The 26,301-nt window shown below is 36.7% G+C and overlaps 2 protein-coding genes across 6 annotated transcripts; both read right to left on the bottom strand.

Annotated features, from left to right (window-relative positions):
- Positions 1-1,243: 1,243 nt before the first annotated feature.
- Positions 1,244-9,959, bottom strand: LOC135682203 (uncharacterized). The gene is made up of 7 exons (XM_089113065.1): positions 8,371-9,959; positions 8,067-8,167; positions 7,483-7,627; positions 5,861-5,924; positions 4,203-4,471; positions 3,325-3,478; positions 1,244-2,174 (listed from the first exon to the last, which is right to left on the bottom strand). Exons 1-7 carry the CDS (start codon positions 8,884-8,886, stop codon positions 1,912-1,914), a joined length of 1,512 nt encoding a protein of 503 aa, XP_088969191.1. The 5' UTR covers positions 8,887-9,959; the 3' UTR covers positions 1,244-1,911.
- A 7,592-nt stretch (positions 9,960-17,551) lies between these two features.
- Positions 17,552-26,211, bottom strand: LOC148958221 (uncharacterized). Of its 5 annotated transcripts, XM_089113070.1 has the most exons (5): positions 21,657-21,774; positions 20,697-21,036; positions 19,964-20,087; positions 19,137-19,195; positions 17,552-18,363 (listed from the first exon to the last, which is right to left on the bottom strand). In XM_089113070.1, exons 1-4 carry the CDS (start codon positions 21,674-21,676, stop codon positions 19,182-19,184), a joined length of 498 nt encoding a protein of 165 aa, XP_088969196.1. In that variant the 5' UTR covers positions 21,677-21,774; the 3' UTR covers positions 17,552-18,363; positions 19,137-19,181. The 5 variants fall into 5 exon arrangements, with proteins under 5 accessions (XP_088969196.1, XP_088969197.1, XP_088969195.1 ...); XM_089113071.1 differs by lacking the exon at positions 19,964-20,087; XM_089113068.1 differs by lacking the exons at positions 17,552-18,363; positions 19,137-19,195 and adding an exon at positions 22,885-26,211 and having other exon boundaries at positions 19,344-20,087; positions 21,657-21,775.
- Positions 26,212-26,301: the final 90 nt, after the last annotated feature.

The raw sequence follows: 26,301 nt of genomic DNA, 5'->3' as shown, positions 1-26,301 counted from the left end.
TTGTCCAATACATTATTTCTGCGATTTTATCCATGGCGCGATCGTTGAATGGTGATCGTGATATGCAATTATTTTGCGATTGAGTGCGTCATACATCATGGATACCTTTCACGGCTCTGTCTATGTGGTATCGAGCACTTTTTAACAGCCCGGTTAGCAGCGGCGTAGTTTCACCTTCCAGATAAGGGGGTTGGAAAGTCATAAATAGCCAAACTTACTTACGCAGACATAGATAAAGAACAATTTTGGAGCCATTTCACCAACAAAATGACCATAATCACTTACCGACCAGACCAACTCATGAAGAATTCAAGGGTATAGTAGCTTCCTACAAGCCGCCCCCGGAAACCACGCCACTGCCAGTAAAGTAATTCATACATTGTTACTTATAACTGTATAATCATATATTGTTTAGTTTGAATTCAAAATCATTGAATTAAATCACTTACCTTCTAAAGGCCGCGTCACCCAATAAGCCAGGCATCCTCATCTTTGAATTGACTTCGTTTGTCCTTGTTCCATTGTTTGTGAAATGCACGTTTTGTACCAAGTGACATGAAACTATGCAGCACTGCAAACCCCACTGGCATTGCTTCGAGCGTCGTGGGAATCTTTGCTTAAGCGCAAAAAAATGATGGATAACGAAATACTTTGCTTACAATATCGTACTCTCTATGCGAATTCGTTGCATGCATTTGAATATGCTTGGTATTACTGTAATTAATTATAAAATTTTATTCTTCGTCGTTTACTTCTGGTTTCCCTTTTTCAAACTTTACTCCTAATAGGGGGTACCAGATATCCATGCTGAATCATGCAATCATGCCTGAAAAAATAATCGCAATTCCAGCCCTAACGGTACTAGGAATTCAACAATTACGCCCCCATATTCTCTCTGAATTTTAACAAGACAGCCTGAGCCCCCCCCCCCCCCCATCCACCACACCACTGCTCAAGCGTTTACTGTCTCATCAACTTGGCCTTTTTTGCAACCAAATCTTGATCAACAGCTCCCCGAACATCATCTTCTTGATCTTCAGCAATAAACATAAGTTGATAAACATAAACATAAGATTACTTCAGGGTTACTTTCTTTTTCCAGTAAAAGAGGCTGCTGTGCGTGCTAACATGTTCCTTACCCCTCCATTGACGTTTTTTGTCTGACGGTGCCCTGCCTCACTGCCGCAACATTTGCTGTCGCCGTTTCTCTCATTTCATTTTTATTTTTATTTCATTTCATATCTATTAAGCAATAAATTGCATATTTGTATGGACATAAAGATGCTATATTTAAAAAAAATCATCAAGATACATTTAGGTTGTTGATAATTACATCAAAGGTAATGAAAAAGTGCTCACGGCCATATGAAAAAAATCTAAAGAGCTTTCGAGTCGGTGACGTATTTGTATCAAATAAAACAGAACATTAAAGTTACAAGTTAACAGCATAATAAATATGGTAAAATGCCACATATTAAACTGTTTTTCCTTTACTTTCAGACTGATCGTGCTAAATATTTCTTTTGCTCTAACACCATTTTCCTAGTTGGGCGAGAAAAAGAAAATATAGCAACAACTTTTTTAAAAACACCTTTTGTGCTTTAGACGAATGGCACTAAATGTTTCTAAGCGAAAGAAAAAGATTTGCAATATCTTTGCCATCTGAAAAAGACAATAATTGAAATGAACAAAACATTTATCTTTTAAAGCAGTTCCCTTTCCAGTGGCTGCCAAAAGGATACAGGCTTTCAAATAAAAAGTATAAAGACAATTAAAATTTCAAATATTACATTTCATTTTTTAAAGTGCTAAGCACGCCATGTGTGACTCTAAAAAGTAGCGAAGGAAACAAAACGTGATAAATCCGAATAACAGAAGAGTTTATGCTAGCCTTCTTCTACCAGAGAAACCTTAAAGTTTGTGTTCGTCTACTTGAGTACAGTTCTCTTCTTGCTTGTTCTTCATATTACTGTCACCAAAGCACATGGATGATGACGTGTGAATCTTGAATTCATTTTTCTCTTCGTCCTGCTTCAATTCAGATTGTCTCTGTTCCATGTTTTTGAACCATGTCTTAACATCTGCAAGCTCGTTACTGATGTTTTCAAGCTTCTGATAAATCAAATCTGCGTTCATTTCAGGGTTTTTACCATTCTTGGTCTTTTCACAATCCACTAAAGATAAAAAGCGAGATAAAAATTTACTAATTTGAGCTTACTGATTTGAAATAAGGGCTAGGCCAGTGGGACCACGCCCTTTTGCCTCTTTTTAATGTTTTGTACCAGGTGAATTTTCCTTAGGCATAAATATGACCTACCCCTACCTAGAATTATTAAATCGATTTTTAAAAGAAATATGTGGACCACGCTCTGACAAAAGTGGGAGGGGGTAATTATCCCCTTCCCATAACCCCCTTAGCGCCGCCACATCGCTATCTTCATTTCCCGTACAAGCTCTTTGTTCCTGATAGTTTTGTTATAAAATGACGAGTATATATTTAAAATTGCCCTTGAGTTCAACGAAATCGCAAAATTCGCGTATTGATTTTATTCTTCTTATTATTAGGAATCAGTTTTGGCCATTGACATTGTTGCTTTACAAATTGCGTCATTAATTGTAGGTTTTTGAGTAGAACAGTGGTGGAACAAGTCACTAGGCTCTGAGGGTGGAGGGATGCAAAGCAAAAATTTTACACCACTCATCTTTCACTGCCATACAAGGCCCTTACACCGACAGTGAAGGCCAATCTTACTAGCATTTGGTTACGTAAAGGTAGCCTGTGTCACAGACCATCAGGTGATGCAGTTTCAAAATCATAGAATTACATCACAAAAAATACATTGCCAAATTATGACCCCTTAAATTTTTATAGAATTTAGACACAGTACAAAATCGATCCTGCCGAGCGCTTGTTGGCATGTCAATAACCATACCCACCTCCCCCGGTGGTGCTACAATGCCTATGTATCATGGAGATTAATCTGACTGCTTTGTCGCTACCTATTCCTCTTTTTATGTAGAACCACTGTCAAAGGCCTTGAATAAAAACTTCAATTTCTAGTTTCATTTCTCCCTCTCCCTTGCAATGTTGGCTTTCTGAAGAGTTAGTTATATTGATATGAGAGCTACATAAATGAAAATTGCATGGAAGTTTTTGCTATCAACATTAATTATGTATTAAAGGAAGAAGGAATGTTTAGATTCGGGGAAAATGTTAGTCAATGGACGAAACACATTTACTCAACCTTCAATTAATTCTTGGAAATCAACATATTCTTAAAGAGAAAGAGAGTTTGAGAGAAAGGGTAACAAACAGCCAAATACCCTTCTTCAATCTCTGTTTCCTCTTTGCTTTAAGATGGTCTATCAGGCCAATTAACAGCCATAAGAAAACGAGGCCTGCAATGAGGCAATATACTACCAACAGGCCATGTCCCGCCGCACCAATTCTTTCTTTTAAAGTCCAGTGTCTGTTATTCTGAAAAAGAAATTTAGTATCAAAGCCCTATATCAAGTTCTTTGAAGGATATGAAAATTGATGCTGGTATGAAATAGCCTCAAATAAAGATAGGAATCAAACTGTACTAAACAAATCAGCTTGTTGACTCTGCTTCAGCTCATGATTGGCAGGCACACCAAGAGTGCCACAGGCCCCGAGCTGAGAGGGACCTAAAAAGTTATAAAAGAATTCCTAACCATGACCACAATAATAATAATAATCACAGTTTCGCGATGACGTCATCATGGTTTCCTATCTTTTGTTGTCCCAAGAAAGCTTTGATAGATAACGAATAACCAGCAAAAAATTTGTTCATTCCTAAGCAAGAATTGAGCATTAAACATGAAAGTCTAATAACATGAAATTGTCTTTTTTAATATATTGCCTGCCTCTTCGTGCTGGATGCAGACGCACGAACAAATATTACCAACTCGATTATAAAAGCAAGGCCGTCAGAAGCAGGGGGCTGCGGTGCTGGAGCCCCCAATAATTGTCAAATTGTATTTTAATTTCTTTATTAAATGTACTGAGTACAATAGGCAGCAAGAATCCCCATTCTCCATCCCCCGCGGTATGAGCTCCGTTTCGATCACCATGAAAAGTGATTGTAAATTGTTATCAAATGTTATGAAACTAATTGACTGAAGATGAGATTGAAATTTATTGCTATATGGAAATGGCCATAAACAGAACTTGCACGCACCTTGAGACGTGGCTCTATATGTGGCATCTGCGACAAAGAATTGTTAAGAAAATTGAAAAATGCCTGAAAGCATTTGTTCATTTTTGCGCTGGGTATCTTCTTTGACCACATTCTGATATCAAGTTTTTCTTTGTGAAACCTCTGATCTATGAGTATGCCTTTTTCAAAAAGCTCATCCTGTCTGCTTGAAATATAGTGGGTATCTATCAAAGCTCCATACAATTTAATTGTTCGTGCCAATTCCAATGCCTCTTCCACAGTCTTTGTAACTAAATGTATGAGAATTGTTGTTTGCCTCAGATAAGATATTGAATTTTTGAAAAATGTAGCCAGATAGTCCGATATACCACTTCTCTTTACTATCCTTCCTACTCTCGTCTTCTCACAAATTCATTCTAGGCTTATTATATAGTCTCCCTATTGTATTCTCTATTCCCTGATGTAGATTTTATTACTTTACAAGAGAGAACAAAAACATTTAAGGTCAAGATATTTTCCACCTTTCAGCTTGTCTAAACCTAGAAAATATATTACCACCCATTTCTATCTAGCGCCATTTTCTATTTGAGAACAAGAAATTTATTAAAAAAACAACGTTCTTGCAATAGAGAATTCCCTTAATAGGCTTTAAAGAATAGATTGTCCTGGGTCATAGAATTTGAAAGCATTAATTTTCTTCCCAAAATTGTTAAATCGAGGTATGTACGTTACGCCCGCTACTTCCATTTAAAAAATGAGCCCGTTTTTGCCATCTAGGGGTGCTTTGTCGCAGTGGCGGAAATTCAGGCTTTCATTTGGGGGGGGGGGCCCAGGCCTACGATTTTCCGACAAGATAACATCACGGACCATGTATAATTTCAAAGAAACTGCATATTTTGATAAAAATAGTTGATTTTTTGACGGGACTATTTAGAAATCTTTGCTGACCACGCCATAATTAAGTAGCAAGAAGAACAATCCATTTATGATTTTTGATATCAAGATTGATATCTCATCTAAGACAATTGATGATACAAGAAGTAGACCGATAACATTTTTGACAAGTCGCACGTTCATTTTATGCATTTTATCTTGTTTTCGTCAGTGAGAAATACGTTTGAAAATAATTTTTGTTCAGAAGAATCCGATAGAAATTTTGGCTGATCTTTACGGAATTGAAATTAAATACACAATTCACAAGCAGTTTTGATTTTGGTCATATATTGTTTGATTGATTATTTGGTAATGGCTAATATTTTATCAGCTATGCTATGTTCAAATTTTGCAAAAAGGGTACCGAGAGGTTATAAAGGCCCCTGGGGTAAAAAAGGAAACCGGGATCACCTGCGAGCGAAGCGAGCAGAAAATTTGGGAATTACGCCCCTTAGATTAGCTTAAAATTCCTTTTCAGAACGATTTCTTGGAGTAATTTCGACAAGTTAGGTTGTCAATTAACCGACGAAAGCCCGAATTTTCCGACGACGTCGCTGGGGGGCCCGAGCCCCCCAAACCCCCATAATTTCCGCCACTGCTTTGTCGAAGAATTCTCAAACCAGTCGGCAAAGAAAGGATAATTCACCAACTTTTCGGCAAATGACTTTTGCGCACCCCCACCTCTTTCAGCACACTAGTACGATGGCTTGCAAAATAAACCCTGCATATTCATGAGCTACACTTACCCACTGGAATTCCTGCATTTTCTTTGATAGCTTCTGAACAGTATGTATTGTTTAGGTATGCAATCTGAAATGGTAAATGGTAAGATAAATACCCCCATTAAGAAACATTAGCATGTTTTCAATAGCAAATTTATCTCCACTCAAAGCAATTTTCTGGAACCAAATTATGTTGGCATATGGCATTAGTGGCAGTGATAGGGGCAAGGAGGGGACATGGTGAGAAGTAGTTTGTGCCAATATAAAGCGGCGATCTGCAAAAATAAGATATTTTAGAACAAGATGCTTTTCATCTTTAATCTGGCAATTGCATTGATTTCCAGTCAGGGGCGTAGCGTTGCGGGGGTGTGGAGGGTGTACAACCCCTAACTTTCAGAGAACTCGTCGGTAGGATTGAATTCATTGCCCGCAACTCGCGCGCGATAGCGCGCGAGTGAAGGGCTTATAGTCTGCCCCGCGTATAAGTAGCATATGCTTCAGTTCATGTTGTCAGCACTTTGTCAGCAGATTTTGTCATTTTTTTGCTGCCATGACAACTGTCAATCAATTTCATTGTCAATCAATCGGCTTTGTCGAGGAGGTCGTTAACCGCCACCTCTTTGTGCGGAAAGGAATTGTCTTCGGAGCGTTGCTCTGCCAAGACTCTGTTAAAGGCCTTCGGTTTTTTGGCACGAAAACGGTGCTGCATCACAGCTCGGTTCTCCGCAATGGATGGAAGTTTTGATTCGAAGTTTTGGGAATCAAAACCAGTCGAATGCCACACCTTTCTCCCAAAAACTCGAGACCGTAGGAGCAAAAGTTATGATTGTCGTGATTATCGCCTGTACATCGCTGTACGAATCCTTTATCGCAATCGATTTTAGCTGTATCTGTTCTATCACGTGTCCATTTTCAAACGTCATTGTTTACTTCACGAAAACGAAAATGTCAAACCCTCGAAAAACTTCATGATTTTCAAAAGGGCGTTGGACTTAAATCAAAGGCAAACTGAACACCAAAAATTCTTGATAAAAAGAATAGTTTAGCATCAACTAGAGCAGCTGTTTTTATAAAATTGTGAAAACCCGAAATGGTGTCTTCTTCGAATATCCTGACCTAAATTTTCAAAACAATCATTATCAAGGAACTAATTGTTTGCGGGCAGTACCAGCAAGAGCTATTTCTAGTAACTAAATATTAATGTAACAAAAGAATATCTGTCGGTAAAACATGGTTTTGCATCTCTTACACCCCCAAGCGAGAATGGTCACGCGACGCCACTGTTTCCAGCCTTGGCTTATAAAGATAGTTTGAGGGTCTACATCCTGCATCTCCATGTTATTGAAAGAACTCTGTTAGCAAACTAAAGGATTTCAACACTATGAGCAAAAAACGGAGAAAGGGGGACGGAGGTGATATCTGCAATAGGTGAAAAATGGCAGCCTACGGTCTACCAACGAGCATCGTTAGTAACAATCGCCAGGGCCTTGGCCTTGGCAGGATTGATGATCCAAAAATTGACCTTTATAGATGCTTTAGGTTTTTCAAAGCAAGACAAATATAGAAAACACCTTATTGTCTTGCGATGAATAAAACACACCATTTATAAAAAGGTTAAATGGCAATACTAGAAAAAATTATCGTACTTTTCTCCCAGCTATCGAAATTGTTTCCGTAGTGACAGAACTCGTCATGATGGCACCAAATGCCGCCAGAATAATGCAACTTGTTATTAACCACACCAGACCTACAGCTTTACCAGCTGGAGTTTTTGGTGTTTTGTCACCATACCTGTAAAGTTTCAGAAAAAATATCTCAACAATTGGAAAACTATCTTTGTAGGTAAAACCAGGCAGACCTAGTGAAAGCATGACCTGGGCTATTTGCATTTAATAGAACTGAGAATAGGGCTATTGCATGTACAGGACATGGATGCTGAAAGACGGAATAAATTGGCCCAAATAACTATTTCTTGGAAAAGAAGAGAATCTCTCAGGGGGAAAGGAATCATAAAGCATAAATTAAGTATGTTTATGTTATCCTCTATACCACTCCTACTAAATCGCGATGCCGTTCACAATTTTAAATATTATCATACTAACTGTCCTTATAAAAAATGCAAAAACACGATGATTTCAAATTCAAATGCTTTCATAAGTTGCCTAAAGTTGTCCCTTTTTGCATCTTGCTATTCTTTGGATGCCTCATTTAAAGTCTATGAATATCTTACCCAACTGTTGTTCCAGTGACTGCAGCCCACCAAAATCCATCCCAGAGTCCTGGTACAAAATGGTATGCAAAGTCTGTATCGTTTGAGCCCTGATTTCGTTCCTGTTAATGTAATAATTGTTGAGAAGAGGGTGGTTTGCAAAAACATAATGAGAGAATCAGTGAACCTGGAAACATCGGCTTCGTATACTGCTTTCTACTATTTTGTTTCAAATCTTTGATGAAAGAACCTACATTTATATACTTATAGATCTACAAGGAGATATTTATTTACTTTTTCTAGTAACATCTTCTTAATGACTTACCAAGAACCATACAATACCGCCAAAGGCTAACGTACTGCAAGTCAGTATAATCAACAACGTAGCACTTTCCAAAAAACCAAATACGATGATTCTGTACATTTTTGTCAGCATCAACGAATTTACAACCAGTGTATATCCAGGACTCTGAAGTATTGTATACATATCATGATTATGATACAAGGCATGATCAATGCTTGTTGTGGGTAAGACAGGCAAGTAAGCAATTATTGTATCATTATATTCCCTAAAATGAGAAGTGTTTGAGTTTAAAGACTCCAAAAGATCCGAGAAAGTCTTTTTCTCATCCACATAATTGATTTGGAATCCGTCTGGCTCGCATTCTTTTGACTTAAATCCAGCCATTAATCTTTTGAATGTACCTTGCACCTGTCCCGATTCCATAAACAAGTATGGTTTGTTCTGCCAAAATGTAATATTGAGAGAATAGGATGCGGCAGTACCAAATAAACATAATGTTAGAAGAATGATACAGCAAATTTGGAAACACTGCTTCATTTTGCAAGTAGTAATTCAACCAGGTCCAGAGTTTCTTTCAGCAGGAAGCAAATATTTTGTAGACGGAAACCTTGAAGTGTGTGCAATCTTAAGAAATGGATGCTTTACATTTCAAATGTAACAGCTGCTCGTGTAACTCATCCCACGGTTGAAATATTGGCAAAACCAATTGTAGCCAAGGAACACAAGAATTAGAAGGTGAAGAATCTAATCAACCTTTTGATGACATAGCCAGAAAACGAAATTTCCTTCCTTTTACCAAACTACCGAAGTGCTGCGATAATTCCAGAAAGCTGAATTGAAACTGAGATGCCGTTGAATATGATTGCAGGTGGCTATACAGGTATCATCGTAAAAATTTTGCAATTCAGGATCTCAGTAGTAAATAAACATTCGGCTGCTTCAAAATATTGGCTCATTGAATTTTCTTGTAAAAAGATGAAAAATTGTTTCTGGTGTCATCATTCAAAGTGAATCTGTCTGCAAAATTGATACCTTGGGGTTTATACCAATTATTCAAAAAGTAAACACATCCAAAAAGCACGTTTTCAAACTTCTATTGCTTAGATCTGTTTTGAATGTTAGTGCCGAAAAAAGGCAGATAAAATCAAATGAGTTCAAAGAGATGTAGACAAATATTATTTGATAACCTGATGTTGGTGGATATAGGCTCAAGAGGGAGATTGTTGCGCGGTGGATATTTCGCGCGAAAAAGAGAGTTCCTTATTACAGTATTAGCGCGTGACATATAAAACGAAACTTTTAAGTTTTAGGCTTTCCCGAACAAACCTTGCAAAAATTACCGTAGGATGTTCTGTAAGATTTGCACAGTTTGTGTTCCGCGTGATAATTTCTCCGTGCAAAGTATGCTAGTATCAAAGGGGATGATCTTTATTATATTCACTGCATCCGATACTTTTGAACACTCAGCACTGATAATTAAAGGGGCTGTGTCACAAGGGACATCCCGCGTGGCAACACGCCAGTTGAGCGAAAGTTGTTTGGGTGAAACAAGCGGTGTTCAATAGGAAAATCAATATGGAAGAAGTCAGTGTTTTGTATCCGTGCTCATCGTGCGAAGTTTTTGCATTTTTGTGTGTTTTATGAAAAACGAATAATAAAGGATCTTTCTTCAATCTTATTACCATGTTTCTTTGGATAGAGGATGGCGATGCAAAAAACAAAGGCTACTTTTACAGCCTTGATACAGCAACTCGAAGGGAGCAGTTTACAGAAATGGGCCGAAACGACACCAAAAAACCTACCTTACCGGTGCGAATTATGATGGATGCAGGACAATTGAAGGGTGCAGGACAATTTTGGAGTGATCATTTTGTTGTAAAGTGTCTAATACCATCTAAATTCACCAAGAGAAACGAAATATCTTCGCCATTGATTGAATGAAGCTTCTTTTCCTTGGCCTAGACCAATTGCTTTACACATTTCGTGTAGATAGTCAGTACAAATGTGGAAATATAGTAATTGTCCTTCCCATTTTCGGTAAACACACTCTTAAAATACAATTTATCGAACATATTAAAGCACCGGAGCAACATCTGCCATTATTCCAATGTGGAAAAACGCACAATGTCGGCCAGGTCGAAAACGTGGAACACGCAGAACACGCAGAACACGCAGAACACGCAGAACACGCAGAACACGCGGAACACGCGGAACACGCGGAAAAGTTAAATTTTGCTTTAAGCCACTAGAATGTAATTATATAAACAAAGCAACAGAGCTCTTCCAAGAATTGAAATGTAAGAACCTATTTTTAAAGGAATGAGAATTCCGCGTTTTCTGCTTTTTCGATTTAGACGAGGGTGAAAATCGAAAACGCGGAAAACGCGGAAACCTTTAATAATGGAAACATTTCATTTTCAATTCAACTTAAACTACAATTACAAATCTCACTATTACAAGGTAATTTGCAATTGGCTAGCCTGGTTTTACAAGAAAAAACTATAACAATCGTAAGGTAAAAGGAAAAACTGAGAAAAATAAAACAACCAAAATAATAATAATAATAATAATAACAATAATAATAATTTTTTTTTAAACATCTCATTGTCATTGAATACATTTTAAATTTACAATTATACGACTCGCTTTTACAGGCATCATGTAATTGGCTTATCTGCATTACAATATTTAAAAGTCAATTAGTTCGGGGCTTAGCCATGGCTTGTTTCGACGACAGAAGATATAGTAGGTGCAGCGGATAGAAATGTTCATGAGTTTCATCAAGATGGATTTAGTTTGATTTGAGTCAAAATTAAGTTGGTGTAGCATGTCAGCGAGAGAGGTAGATGAGGTTCCCAGAATGCCAAGGGCACTCATAGAAAGGTTAACAAAGGTAACACGTTTATAGGCAGGGCTCAGTTCCTTGATAAGGTCGCTATATTTCCTAGCTTTTCGTGTACTGTTTTCGTCGATGTTGCTTTCGAACCCAACAGTAAGCTCTAGCATGTAAAGGATTCGATCTTCAGTCACGAAGACAAGATCTGGTCGATAGGAGTCGCCTGTGATTAAAGAAGGTGATAGAAATGAAGGCAGGTCGGCGTAAAGTGAGCTGTTTCTAGGTGTTGAAAGGATTTTAGCCAAATATAGAAGTACAGAATCATGTCTCCAGGTATACCTACCATGTTCAAGATAATTCTTGCAGCTAGAGACTATGTGCTGTAATGATTCTGATTGGAGACAGAAAGAGCAGGCAGATGACTGAGTAATTGACCATTTGCAGAGGTTTTTCCTAGTGGCAAGAGTGTTGTTTAGGTATTTGATGGTAAAGTTGTAAATGTTTTTTGGTAACTTTTGCTGGACACTAGACCAAAGTTGATTAGTTTCCTTAGAAGCAAATTTTAAGATGCACGAGATAATAAATCCTTGAGATGTAAGAACGTTTTCAATGCGGTTTTCGTGTTCACTTTGGATGGATTTGAGAACTTGTTTGGTGTTACGATAAACGTCATATTGTATGTTTGTACCAGTGCTAGAGTCTTTCCATAAAGAGCGAATCTCTTGGTTTGGGGACAGTCTTAAAGAGTTGCGGATAACTGTTTGGCATTGTAAGAACTTGGTAGATGGAAGAATGAGATTGATGCCAAACTTCGATTTTGGAATGACGAGGCTACTTAGTGAAGCACTTATTGGCAGCTCGAGCCATTGTCTAACAAAGCTTGAAACAACATTGTCTAGATTCTCTGTCACCCATGTCTTGCTTAAATCAGCGATTGTCAGGTTCCAGGAAATTTTGGATAGCACATATCGGTGGTATAACAGAATTTTGTTCTTTGGATGACACGACAATTTGTCGATACTGGACATTAACGAGTTGACAGTTTCCAATAGTTCTGACATATGATCACTATTATCCATAGGAAAGTTGAAGTATCTACCAAGATATTTAGAAGATTTGTCTTTTTCAACAGTGGGAACCATGTTTTTATTGACAATAAGTTTGGGTAGAAACTGAACAGATGAAGTAGATGATTTTCTAATTCCAAATGTTGAGCACTTGTCAACCCGAATATGCATGTTTGCCCAAGAGCACCATCTAGAGAAGTGGTTTAAGAGAATTTGATTTTCGTTTTCTTGACCAGTAACCACTGCCGCATCGTCAGCGAACTGAAACCAATGGACAGGGTTTAAGGAGTTTGTATAGAAGCCGAACTGGTTGAATTTATTATCTGAGATGTAATGAATGAAAGTATTAAAGCAAAGGTTGAAGGTTAATGGGCTAAGGCAATCACCCTGAAGGACACCGCGGCCTACCGGTATAAAAGGGGTACGAAATGTATCGGTTATGATAGATGTTTTAAAATTAGCGTAAAGGCTGCAGATAATGTTTTGAATGTGCTCAGGGATGTGGTGATAGCGAAGAACTGCTGGGATCAGATTGTGATGGACTTCACCGAAAGCATTCAATAATGGAAACATTTCATTTTCAATTCAACTTAAACTACAATTACAAATCTCACTATTACAAGGTAATTTGCAATTGGCTAGCCTGGTTTTACAAGAAAAAACTATAACAATCGTAAGGTAAAAGGAAAAACTGAGAAAAATAAAACAACCAAAATTAAAACGGATGTAATTCCGGATTTGTCCATGGTTTATTTTTGCAACAAAATATGTAGTACGTAGTACGAATGGCAATGTTGGAAAGTTTAGAGATGAGATACCGTTTTTGTTGTTGATCGATGGAGAGAGAGTCACACATTTTGAAGAAAGAGATGCAGGAATTGCCAAAGATGCCAAGAGAGCTCATAGAAAGATTCACAAAAGAGACACATTTGAACTTTCGCTGTAAGTCAGATAGGAGAGGAGCATACTTGCTGTGTTTTCTTGTTGCATTTGTGTCAAGATTGGATTCAAAACCAACAGTAAGCTCTAAGATGTATAGGTAATTGTTGTTAGCATTGATCTTTGGAAAAGGATGGCAGCAGAGTCGAGCTTGTTTGGAGAACGCGTTTGACGTATCCCCAAAAACTCTTTGAAATGAAGTTATCGTGATTTGAGATGTTTTTAACTACGGTAGAAGCAGATGAGTTAAGTCGTTGTCGTAAGAGCCGTGAAACGTATTTAATTTCAATGACAGGTGCGCCGTTTCTTTTCAATAACTGTAGTTCTTTTTTCAATTTTTTGGTAGCATGGTCTTGATATTTTGCAGCAAGTTCTTCATTTACTTCTTCGACAAATCCGCAAGTATCTCTGAAATAATTATAAATTGCTTGATTCATTGACTGTATGGATTGATCAATTGAGGACAGGTCCATGGGGTTGATTGTAAAAAAGTATTTGAAGTATTCGTTAGCGACAGTCCATTCTTCGTTTGACCTTGGAAGACAAACGCCAGGTTTCAGTTCAAAATATTCATTCAAAGAGATATCGGCCAATACAATCTCATTGTCTAGGGTTTCCTCTGATACCTGTTCGAAAGTGTCGTCACTTTGGAAACCGCTAATGACTCGACATCTCCTTTGATGCATTTTCAATCCTTTCATCCCCTTGCATTCTTTACCACAGGAGCATTTGACAATTCTTTCGTTGATGACAGACGCGCTTTCATTTTCTATTTCAATAAATGGAATGTTAATTGATCCCGACGGGCCACTGTCATTGTTGTCCAACCGTCGCTTGCACCTCCAAGTATGGCGGCCTAAGGCCTGAAATTCTTTACCGCAGAACGAACAAATTGCGAAAAACAGCAATATCCAAAGCACGAACGAACGAAACATATTCAAAAAAAGACTTTGTTGACACAATAAAAAATAAGTAGTATTTGAATCCGTTGATGTAAGTATCCAGGCAGTTAAATAGCTATAAAACGAGAGCCGTGCACGATGGCATCTGTGCGCCAAAGCTCAACGACCATAATAATAATAATAATAATAATAATAATAATAATATATAATATATAATAATAAATTATTTGTTTAAAGTTGGCGTACTAAATGAACGTCTAATAGCTATAAAGAAGCTAATTAAGGCCAACTATCTATAAAGAATTTGTATTAAATAAACATATGATACAATATTAAAAATGTTTATGCAACGACTGATATGGTAAAGCGATAAAGTGTTTTTGCAACGTTACAATATCAAAAATGTTTATGGTATAATGTTCTAAATAAAACCTAACCCAGCAATAAATATTTTACACAATCTACAGTTGCATTCTATAGGGTGTGCTCTTAATTCTTTTTCAAATGTTGCCAATGATTGGGACTCTCTTATACTGTGAGGTAGTGTTTGCCACAGTTTTTGACCTAAATATCTCACAGTTTCTATACCATAAGAAGTTGTCCTGGCTTTTGGAATGCAAAGATTATTTTTAGTTCGCAAATCATAATGTACATTTCTTGTTTCAAAAATCTCACTCATGAAACTAGGGTTCAGGTTATGTTTGGTTTTGTATATTTCCATCACCAAGTACTGTAGATTGCGTTGGTGAATTGATACTGCATTATCCAAAGTCAGCAATGCTTCGTAGTCAGCATGACTGTCTTTATAGACAATTCTGAGTGCTCTTTCGTGGATTTTATTTACTTTAGTAGCATTCAGACATCTGTCATGGAGAATCCAAATTAGGGGGCAGTAGCTAAACTGAGCTTTTATGAAGCTGTTCATTAAGAGACGCAGTTTATCAGAACCCATAAAGGGCGACACTCTAGCAAGAGCATGCCATTTTTGGCTGGCTCTTTTGCACAAATTTGAGACGTGACTTTTGAAATTAAGATTTTTATCTATTATCACCCCTAGCAGTTTTTCTTCAGAGCTTTCTTCAACAATGGCCTCGCCGATTGTGATCTTTATGTCATCTTGGTTTGTTCCAAAAGTAAAAAGATAACATTTCCCTGCATTCAATTTCATAAAGTTTTCTGGAAACCATTTTGATAGAATAAGAGCATCAGTTTCTAGCCGTTCTAAAACTTTATCCAATTGACAGTCAGCTGCGAAAATCGCAGTATCATCAACAAAGTTACATACTGCAGTATCAGTTACCATTAAGAATAAATCATTAATATATAAATTAAATAGAAGAGGCCCAAGGACTGATCCTTGTGGTACACCTGCAAAGGTTTCTCGCCAAGTGCTGAATGAACCATTTAATTTTACCCTTTGTCTTCTACCGGACAGGTAATTATAAATCAATGATTGAGCATCTTTACAAAAACCATAGGCATTTATTTTCGCAATTAATAGCTCATGGTTTATGCAATCAAACGCTTTTGAGAGATCCATTAGCAAGGCACCAACCACCCCTTTTTTATCTAGAGAATTCTTACAAATATCCATTAATCTCAACAGCGCATGCTGTGTGTTGAAACCTTTCCGAAAACCACATAAGTAGGGAACTAAGAACGATTCCGCGAAGTCAACCATCTGAGCATATAGAAGCCGTTCAAAGACCTTTGATAATGCGGATAGAACTGTGATAGGTCGATAGGTCGATTGTGTCAATAATCAATTATATTTGCTAATTTGATGACAAGAGAGGTATATAATGATTTATTAAGCCTTTAATAAAGTTTATCACAGATTTTGTGGCTGCAAGAGCAACTAACGCCATTCAAAGCTGTGTTATGAATACAACGTATTCATAAGGATTAAGAAGCTGCCACAATCTACTACTGCGAAAAAAGCAGAAGTCTCGTTTCTTTAAAAACAAGTTCTTATTTTCCATTTTTGAAAGAACACTGTTGCTTTGTTTATGTATTTGCATTCTAGAAGCTTAAAGCAAAATTTCACTTTTCCGCGTGTTCCGCGTGTTCCGAATGTTCCGCGTGTTCCGAATGTTCTGCGTGTTCCGAATGTTCCGCGTCTTCCGAGTTTTACACATTTTCGACGTGGCCCACAATGTCCCGTGTATTTGGTTTATTTACAAAACCTTGTCACAGCCCCTTTAATAGCTACTGTAAGTCCTGTTAGAATTGCCAGCAACACCCGTGGGTCAAATTTTGTCCCCGTACGCGGCTGAATCTGAATTGAGCTTTGACGTGCAAGAGAATGAAAGCGAGTTGTCAAAAAAAGCAGATATTACTTATCGCAGAGATAGCAAATTAGCATTTTAATAGATATTTAATTGGGTGAAAGCAAAGCGTTTTAACTTTCCAAGTCCTTTTCAAAATTGTAAACATCCTTGTTATGCAACCAAACTGCATTTGATAATTAGACCAATTTTCAATAATTTTTAGAAGTTATGTAAAAAAAGTATTTTGTGCATTAAGCTACTGATAAATGACATTTTTTGAGACTTATTCTTTTGTCTTATGTTGTTATTTCTATTTTTCTCTCTTTAGCGGAGTATCTAGTATTTTCATGTGCAAAGCTAAAGCTAACTTTCATCCAATTCCTTGCCTTTCTTTAGATATTCTTTACAACATTTGTTATTGATGATATTTCATTTTCATGTTTATGATCGATTTGTACGAATTGCATTCGCAAAGTTGCTGGAATTTACTCGATCTTTGATCAATTATAAATTCATAAAAGTTAAAATGTCCCCAGTGCACTCTTGCGTGTGCCTGAAAATGTTATTGAAGTATAATTATATCCTCTAAAATTTTTAGCCTCTGCAGTTCTGTTTCTGGGTTTTTCTTCGCTATTTCATGGAGTCTAAATCAACTTACAGAGCATTCAACTAAAAGGAAAATGCAATGATTGCTTCATAATGCAACATTTTGTCAGAAATTGAGTGCAAAGTAAGTCCAGCAGAGTCCTAGTCCTTGGGTTTCTCCCCAGCGTTACTCACATCCCGTCTCTTCTGAATCCCAGATAAAATCTTCCACCTAAAGTGTAACGTTTTAACATTAGTAAACTTCAGTAATTATTATTATTATGTTCAGCTAGATCTTTGATTATGTTGCGTGTTAATGTCACATGTTTGTTTGTCGCGCTGTTGTGTTAGTAACTCCCTTTCCGGGAAATGTGCGTCACTGTCATCGTGTTGTGTGATGTTTCACAGTGTTCCTTTGTTGTGTTTCAATATAATGTAATCCTACTTAGAATAATTTAGTCTTACTGTTTTAACGATAAACATAACATTAACATCAAAGAACGAGTATCTCTTGTGTGCTATCTACTTGGGGCTAGGCCCGTTGGCCTAGCCCATCGCTCAGCCAACGACCTGATACTTCACCGTCATAAGAAGAACCCATATCGTTACAAAAGTAAGTAAGCTCTCCTAAGAGCTCTTGATACATGAAGTTCAGAGACTAAAACTTTAGAATCAAACCAGGGTTTGCACTCAGATTTTTTTGTTCTAAGTGTATCGCCAAGAACCGCAGGTTTCAAGTAAACCGTATTCAAATCGATATTTAGAATGTACGTTCTTCTTCCTATTGCTATTTTTTGCTTTTCATTCTGCTTCCCATGACCATCTTCACCCTATATTCTTCTGCTATGCCACTAACGTTATCCCTTAGTCTCTGCAATGCACAATTACGAGGGACAATTACGAGACTGCAACATATTTTCTTTCATCTTTTGTCGAAAAATGCATCATCGTGTTGTTTAGGCCCTATGCCTTACCTATTCACCGCATTTCTAGTGTATTCAAACGAAGGAACACCTGACATATTATGATTACCAGTAACACCTGACACAACTGGTGGAAAATTTTATGGACAATTATATTTGGCTTTCTGCATGTCATAGCTTTGATTTCGGAAATTAATTACATTATCAAGCGACCGTTCTTAGAATATTAACTTTACCAAAAAGTCTGAAGTAGACTTTGCAATTAAAGATCAAAACTGTTAACTAGACTAGATTAACAGACCGGCTTTCATCAAATGCACGAATTAATATTAACTCACGTCTATTTGATATCCGCAACATTTTCGTTTATTCGATAAGCGAATTTATCATAATTCGACATTTACCAGAACTAGTTGCTATACTGCCTAAATCAAACGTTTAATATTGACGAACAACACTGGCAAAGTCCATTGTTTTTTGCAAGTTTGATGGCTAAAAGGAAAAAAATGGAAAATTGTTTTCTTGCATATCAAACTGAAAAATATTTGCTTCAATAGTTATCGTTTCAAGGGCGGGTTTACTACAACATTCTCAGTCTGCATGAAATATAAATTTAGTTTTACCATGAAATTTGTTCTTGCTTAATTGTTTGAAAGCGTTAATTCTGTAATCTTTATCTTAGGAGACAACTCTTGGAATTAATTTTTTCACAATGAAATAGATAGCAATCGCCAACACAACATGACAATTTCAAAATAACTACTGACTTTAAAATTAGAACTAGGCCTGCTAAAACAATATAAATTTGAAACTTTTTGGCAATTCACCTATCAACTAAACAGCAATGAAAAATATTTGATTGCAAAATAACGTAACAAAACCTGACAGATACCTTACCACAAAGCATTATATCTTATTATATCTTCCGTCACAAATAAGTCAACGGGAGTGATACAGTCAAAGACGTCCGAAACAGGAACGTCGAACCAGAGTCAGGTGCCCCCAAATGTTGGGAAATTAGCCCTTCTTAGATGCTCACGCTAAAAAAATATTTGAATTTTGCTCTTTTTCTGCAACATAGCTCATCTTCCCAAAATATTGGCCCTCCAACTTTAAAATCCTTCTCCCGTTTTTGACTACAGTTATTGTAGGGTTTATAAATTTATCCTTTAGAGCCTTATAGCCTGCTCCTTACCGAGCTCTCTACGAGCCTGGCTGTGACAATGCGACAACTGGAATGAACCATGAAAAAGTTAACGAGGTACCTGTTTTCCATCCCTTTATCAGTTGCCTGTGCATGACAAGCCATTTCAATGCCAGTTACCTTGTAACACCATAAAAAGAACGTTTATATTTGATTGGATTCTTGTTATCGCATTTATGTGTCAAAAATAATAAAACGAAATAATTTATGCATTATATAGTATTCATGTTGATAGAGTCTTATTTTACAATAGGGAAACATCTGTATTTAGAGAAAACTTGCCCTTGGATAAGAACTGTGTATAATCCTTCTTTAACAATTACAGTTACTATTGGTAAATTTTCACAAAATGTAATGAAACTTTAATTGAATAGAAAAATAGTAAATATTAGGTCTTAAAAGCTCCTTATGAACAGACCAAATAAAGTAGCAAATTGTAATTTATCAAAATGGCTTCAGTATATGTATATGACAACCATAATTACATTTATGTATGACAGCTTAAAGAAGGTAATGATATGAATTCATTCAACACGCTTTGCTTTCCCAGACAAAATCAACTGCGAAGCTAAAACTCCATTAAGTCTTGTATAGTTACTTAAAAGTGGAAGGTAGGAATGTTTTGGTCGAAAGATAAAAGCAGAGAAATTACTGGAAGTCAACTTGAAGCAATGGCGGAACTTCCGGGGTGTGGGGAAGGGGTAAGTGCCCCCAGATTTTGCTAGATTGTCAGTTAAGACACGCTTTTGTCGGTAAATCAAGTAATTTGTCGGCGAATTTGCTTGTTTTTCTGTGGCATTGACCCCTCCCTCACCTGAAAAATGAATTTCTGCCACTGACTTGAAGAGTTGACTTTGAACGCAATGTAACTTTGTGGATGTAACTTACAATGATAGCCTGTTGGGGCATTGTGACAGTCGTAGCATCGGTAACCAGGGCATTCACAAGTATCAATACACAGCTGGTGCTTGTTGCATTTATTTTTGCCATGCTTTTTACAGTTTGAGCCGATCTTAAAAGACAAAAAAGATGGCAATAAACCTTTCCCCTTACTACGTCATACACTAGTGAGTTTGCAATGAATTCTGGTACTTTTAGTTAACCTGCAAACATTTTTATATTTTCTACGGCGATCGTATAAAGTTCTTTCATTATTCCCCCCTCTTTGCTCAAATTATCAAGCCAATCATATAAAATACGGCAGAATGTACCAAACAGTTTCATCACAGTCTCGCGGATTTAAAAATACCAAGATGCATTTCGTGCTAGCTGATATAGCAGGTAATGAGGAACATGGTCTATTGTTAGGCTAAGACAATTCTAAGTAAACTTGAAGATATCATTGACATAATCGCTGTCTTGTAAACATGGCCTATGCTCATGAAGACCGTATTTACAAACCATGGCTTCTTTATCTACAAAGAGAAAGCATGAGGGGTACCAGCAGAATTTGAAGGATGTTGGTTGAAAAATGATTGGAAGTCAGTAATGTGATAAAAGCTATCATGGTCTTAAAAAGAGAGACATCCTCAACAAACATGAACTTTTTAGTTCTTTAGCTATTCATACAGCAGCAAAAACAACAGAAATATGATAATAAACATTTATAATAAATACTCACCAAATGGTTTGAGTAATTCGTAGTGTAGTAGTCCCAATGGATGGCCTCATCAAACGCTACAAAGTCCATTACATCTGAACTGGATTTGTCATAAAGGTAGCAGAGATCTGCACGATTGTGTTTGACTCTCGTATTTATAGCTTTGCAAGCCGGGTTACGAAGACAATATTCCCGGCACTGTCTTGTATCAACGTGCCTATATTTCGCGATGGGGTTACTGTTTACGCTGTAACCAACTTTTTTAATGACAAAATTTGCTTCTATCTTGCAATTTAATCGCAAAATGTGGCCATAGGAAAACAATACATCTTGCAATGCAAGAGCATATGGCAAAAAGAACCTACAAGAACAGAGTTTAAATTAAACGAGCAATGAATTTAATTATATTTGCTTGGAGGCTTTAAATGCCTTTAATTCAAGGCTTCGTTTACATTATATCTTAATTGCTAATACCAGGCTTTTGGAACCAAAGATGCGTAATTTTTGTAATTTTACGGATAAAGAAAGTTCTAAAATATTCATAGGCTTGTTAAATTTCTGAGTGAAATGAATAGCGCTATTTAAAAGATAAAAAATTTAAAAGAGTAAGTTATTGATCTAAATAATTTTACTATGGATGGTTAACAGAAAGGGAGCTCAATCCCTGCTACCTCAAAACATCTACTTCTCCTTCTGTGGTAGTTCTTAGGAGAGAATCTGATAATGATGAAAGTAGTTTGCTTGGATTGAAGCACATCAAGCACTAAAGACTGCAGGTAAAGCATCAGCCCTATACTTGATGCAAGTTATGATCACCTTCCTGAGCTTCGTAACATTTATATTAACATTGCAATGACAACATTATCAAAGATGAATTATTTTAAAACTCAATGAAAAACTTATTTTATATAGCAGCCTGGAGTTTGTTTGAAAGGTCTAGCTTGAGTTTTCGATTTATAGAAATAATATCAAAATCCTTACCATGTTTCGAGCCTCCCCATCTTTTCATTTGTCTCCTTCCTTCCTACTTGCAGATATTCGCTTTACATTGAAAAATCGTTGGATCATCGAAAACCAAATACGTAACCGCAGGTAATATTCTTAATAGAAAAATTTTAAGGAAATTGAAAAACTAACAAGGAAAGTAGTCATAAATAATTTATAAAAGTTATTCTCCTCCAGCCTCCAAAAGTGCATCCTAGCTCCTTCCTTGTGATTATGAGATAGCAGATGTCTGAATTCTGCTTCATATTGAATACTGTTTAACTAATATTTTAGGGTTTTGTCACCACTATAATGTGCTTAATATTAATGAGACTGTGTTACATAATAGTACGCAAAAGTAAGTATTTGTGCAGGAGGTATTGCATGGTTGGGAAATTCTTTACTGTAGGGGGTAATACACATTTTGTGGGGAAACATAAACCTGCCGTTGAGCTGGGGTGAGGCACCCTGTCAATTTCCAAAAACCATTTTTTCATCACATCCATTAATAAAGCCTCGAAAGTTTCATGATCTATCTACAAATCCCTCCTTTTACCAACACCAACTTTTATAAGCTAATTTAAAAACTAGAGTTTTTTAAAAATGAATAAGTGCAAAGTTGGAATGTCAGTGGTGCGGTTCAATAAGCTTTTCTATCCTTATCAAGCCCCTATCCTTTTCTTTGATATCTATAGAATAGACCTATCGTTATCTTCAACACAAATGTATTTGCAGGTACTTGCAGTTACCTCATGATAAAGTGAAATTGAGAGGGAATGAGAGAAAGAAAGTTTAAGCTTTTAATGCCGTTACCAACAAAAATTTCTTTTTATCTAAGAAGAGCTCTGTTTTGTGATTGGATCGTCTGTATAGGTATTTTGAGGGAAAGAGAAAATTTTAATTGGACTTTATGTTATGCAGTTAGACAGACCGACATTGTACAAGGAAGCAATGCGTCAGATAATCTTGAAGTATTATACACTGAAGTGGTCAAAAATTAAACAGGGAAATGATAAAACAATCTAGGAAGCTCATTGATTTTGAAAAGGCCTACAATGAGGTATCTAGAGATGCTAAAAAACAGCGGGGAAAAATGTTATGGTCTGAAGAAACTGCATCAATACATGCATCAATAATGAATGCTCGCATTACCACGCGAAGATAGGTGCAGTAGAACCTTGCATTGCTCGAATATAAAATGATAAATTTTCAGTTTCCACATTACCTAGGACATTCTTATTCATTCACAAAAGCATTTTCACAAGTGTCCATTATAAATTCGAAGCAACGTGATGTCAATGCAAAGCCAAAAATGGATACATTTTAGAAGGCGTTCAAAATAGAGCCAGGGGTCAATTCAGAGTGAGTTCCTTGGTAACCCAGGCAAACCAGATTTAGAAATGATTCCCAGACGCTGCGGAGGACAACGTATCACTAGCCCTGATTGGGAAGGAAGTCAATCCTAGAATTCGAAAACAAAAGATTAATTCCTCGAAAGTGAGAAAAAAAGGTTATTAAGCAGGTTATTAAGTGTTTAAGATAAAATCAGAAAATATCGTTAATTTTTCAAAACTAATTGGAGCAACGAGCATTCATTACCTTTGTCTTGAAACATCAGTCTTTGATCGCCGGGGAAAGGGGTGGTGCTACGATTGGTTGAAGGGGGAGAGGGCTATGACACCTTCCAAGAGTTAATGATCGGCAGATTCGGCAATTTGCTCGGCAAACTTGGTTGTGGCAAAAATAAAAAAGTCAATGATAGTCAACGGATTGTTTTCATTTTCACTTTGATTTGATCGTCTTCGCTCCTCGGCACGAAAATATTTCCACTGTTAATTGGCAAACTGAAATCAGTGAGACCAAAGCTCCACATTTCAATATTTCAGGGCTGGGTAAGCGAATGACGAGATGATTACCAGATTATCGATTAGAACTGTCAAATAACGTCCCGCCTATGGATATTAATTCTAAGTGTAAGGTTGCATTTGCTGTAATTGCTCTGGTGAGTGCATTTCCTAGCAAATTGAAAGCATCAAAGTTCGAAAATTTCCCTATCTTCTGCGACAGCCATCGTGCCTATGGTAGTAGCTATCGTGTGCCTGTTTATTACTCGTGTCAGAAAAATCTTCAAGCTAGCAAGATTTAAACCTACCTTAGTAAAAATGGTTTTATTTAGTTTAATGATTGAATAAAGGACGGTTTGTTATATCAAAGAAATTTTTTAATACAAAAGCCCATCCAAATAGCCTATCCCAACAGCTTATCCCAATAGCTTATCCCAATAGCTTATCCCAACAGCTTATCCCGATAGCCTATCCCATTAGCCTATCCTATCGTTGAGATAATCATGTTGTCAAATAAAAGGGTATATGCCAATGCTTGACTTTTTGCCTTTATGTTGCTTCTGACTGCTATAATTAAAGGACAAGTGACACGCTTTTGGCGCCGATTAATTTCTTCTTTTAACTCAAAGTAAAATGCTGTATGAGAGTGTTGTTAAAATATTTTTCCTTTCTGATTTCATTTTCCTACTCAAAAACCCTTTTCAAATTATGGCGGGAAATGAATCACGTGACATCGTGACGTAGATTGTGATAATTTGTTATTGCTGCTACTGGTATACAGTGCAATATTAACGTTTACAACACGCTTCTGAACGAATTCAGTTCGTCTGGACCTGTCGCGTCGTGTTTCGTAAACTCTCTATTAATGACAGGAAAATTCCGAGTTATCACAATGTACGTCATAGGGTCACGTGATAAAAAGCAAAATCACGCCCCCTGCGCCCCCTGATTAGAATTTTTTGTTCTAAACCAGGAAAAACTTACTTCTAAATGATGATCTATAAGTTAATGAAAAGAAAAGATAGGGTGAAAAGTGTGTCACTTGTCCTTTAAGATATTATTCAGGAATGGGGAATAAACGAAGGGTTTTAAAAAAGAGACTAACTTTGACCTTCAAAATAAATAAAAAATATCAAATTTTTATTCACACTTACAGGAGGAAATTTTTTCAAGAATCACAAAGTCAAATTTAGTGAACGGGGGAGACGGTCCCTTCTATTTTCGAAATCAGAGTATGCCTTCATTTGATTTAATTGAAAAATCTCCTATTCGGCCACCTGACCGTTGACACCCCCGTAAGAAAGTTTTCTAGCAGCGCTCCTGTGCAGAGGCTACCTATCCTTAGACGGAATGATAACACCATACCATATATTGATGAATTTGCTGGTGTCTACGGAGGCAAAACAATAAATTTGTGTTCAATTTAAAAGTAATCCGACTCTATTTTGACACTAAATGCAAACAAAACGCAAACATCTAAGAAAAAACAAAAGGGTGATGATGTTACAGAAGTAGTTTTCTTTAATTTGATTGGACAATTTAGTTTCAGTCTCGTTTTCATGTATTGCTAAATGAAAGAGTTCTTAGCATTTAATTATCTTTTGTTTGTGAATAAATGTTCAAGTCAGTTATTTTTTAAGAAAAGTTAGTTGTTGCTGAGATGACAAAAACGTGACAAGAACCTCTTAATTATGTGTAAAAACTGTTTGAGGGGAAACTCTCCAAATGAGAGGGGAAGAAAGATGGGGTTGCAAGTTTTGATCATTGAAAAGAAATTTAGAAAGCAGGTGTTGTTCATGTAAGAAAGAATTCTTAAATATAGATTTATTGAGTGGATAGCACCTCCATTTTTACCCTTTCAGAAGAAATTTTGAGGCCATTCCTTTGAGCAAACTTGACAGACAAATTTAAAAGCTAAAAAGCAAGACTAGACAGTATAAACCCAAGTATAAAATATATTCACCCAACCTATCGATTAGCAAAGGAAGTGTTTGGAGGAAGACAGTTTCTCAGTCTCTTTTTTGAGATTGGAAAGGTGAATGTGTGAAAATATATTGAACGCTTGTTCAGTGTATTTTTGGGAAAGTTTTTTAGTCGGGCTTCAATGCGCATTTTGGCCTGAGTTGGTCACCCCGCTAGCCTTAATTATATATTCGATTTGGCAGCCCTGAAATACATCCTCTGACGTTTTCAAGTTTCGTTTATTGATCACCTGGTCAAAGGAAACAAAAACGCATAAATAGCATGTAGGATTCTTGCGAAATTTATTAATTTTACATGCAAAATCAGATCTACATTTTCCATCTTGTCGTATTTCCTTGTTGATCAACATAGAGAAGTCATGTGACATAGGAGTAAAGCTAGAAACTTGAAAGTGTAAGAACGAAATGGAGAATTACGTAAAATGAAATCAAGCTGAAGTCCTCCAGTCTACATCATCCGACTGTTTGTGACTTGTTTTTGCAGCATTTAACAAGGCCAGCAAAAGTAAATTATTACTTGGCGGCTGACCTGAATTTATAAATTTTATGATTAAGAATCAACGCATATCTTTAAGAATATAATATGTCATTCAATTTTATCCGACGATCTTATGTCATCTTCAAATGCCAGGTGTATAGGGGAGGGAGGTGACAGATGATGCCCCTAGTAATTCTCTATATGATATTACCAAAAAACTGCTACTGTTACCTGTCGGCAAAACTAGTCAATTAGACTTACGCCACAAAGTGTACCGATATAAGAAGATGTGCAAATACATTCGAATGAACCATTCTTATTTTTACAGGTTCCACCGT

This window comes from Rhopilema esculentum, chromosome 16 (genome assembly GCF_057945365.1).
Source record: "Rhopilema esculentum isolate cy_ngs chromosome 16, ASM5794536v1, whole genome shotgun sequence".
Taxonomy (NCBI): domain Eukaryota; kingdom Metazoa; phylum Cnidaria; class Scyphozoa; order Rhizostomeae; family Rhizostomatidae; genus Rhopilema; species Rhopilema esculentum.
Note: the sequence above shows the minus strand (reverse complement) of the source record. Positions and strands in the feature narration are given on the sequence as shown.

Bases quoted from the DNA above. Each gene is read 5' to 3' on its own strand.
- LOC135682203 (XM_089113065.1), bottom strand. From the start codon at position 8,886: ATGAAGCAGTGTTTCCAAATTTGCTGTATCATTCTTCTAACATTATGT. The intron at 8,168-8,370 runs GTAAGTCATTAA...TTACATTAACAG, and splicing joins GCGGTATTGTATGGTTCTTG to GAACGAAATCAGGGCTCAAA. The intron at 7,628-8,066 runs GTAAGATATTCA...GAAACTTTACAG, and splicing joins GTCACTGGAACAACAGTTGG to GTATGGTGACAAAACACCAA.
- LOC148958221 (XM_089113067.1), bottom strand. From the start codon at position 21,676: ATGGGGAGGCTCGAAACATG. The intron at 21,037-21,656 runs GTAAGGATTTTG...CTGTTCTTGTAG, and splicing joins ATGGGGAGGCTCGAAACATG to GTTCTTTTTGCCATATGCTC. The intron at 20,088-20,696 runs GTGAGTATTTAT...TTGTCTTTTAAG, and splicing joins CGAATTACTCAAACCATTTG to ATCGGCTCAAACTGTAAAAA.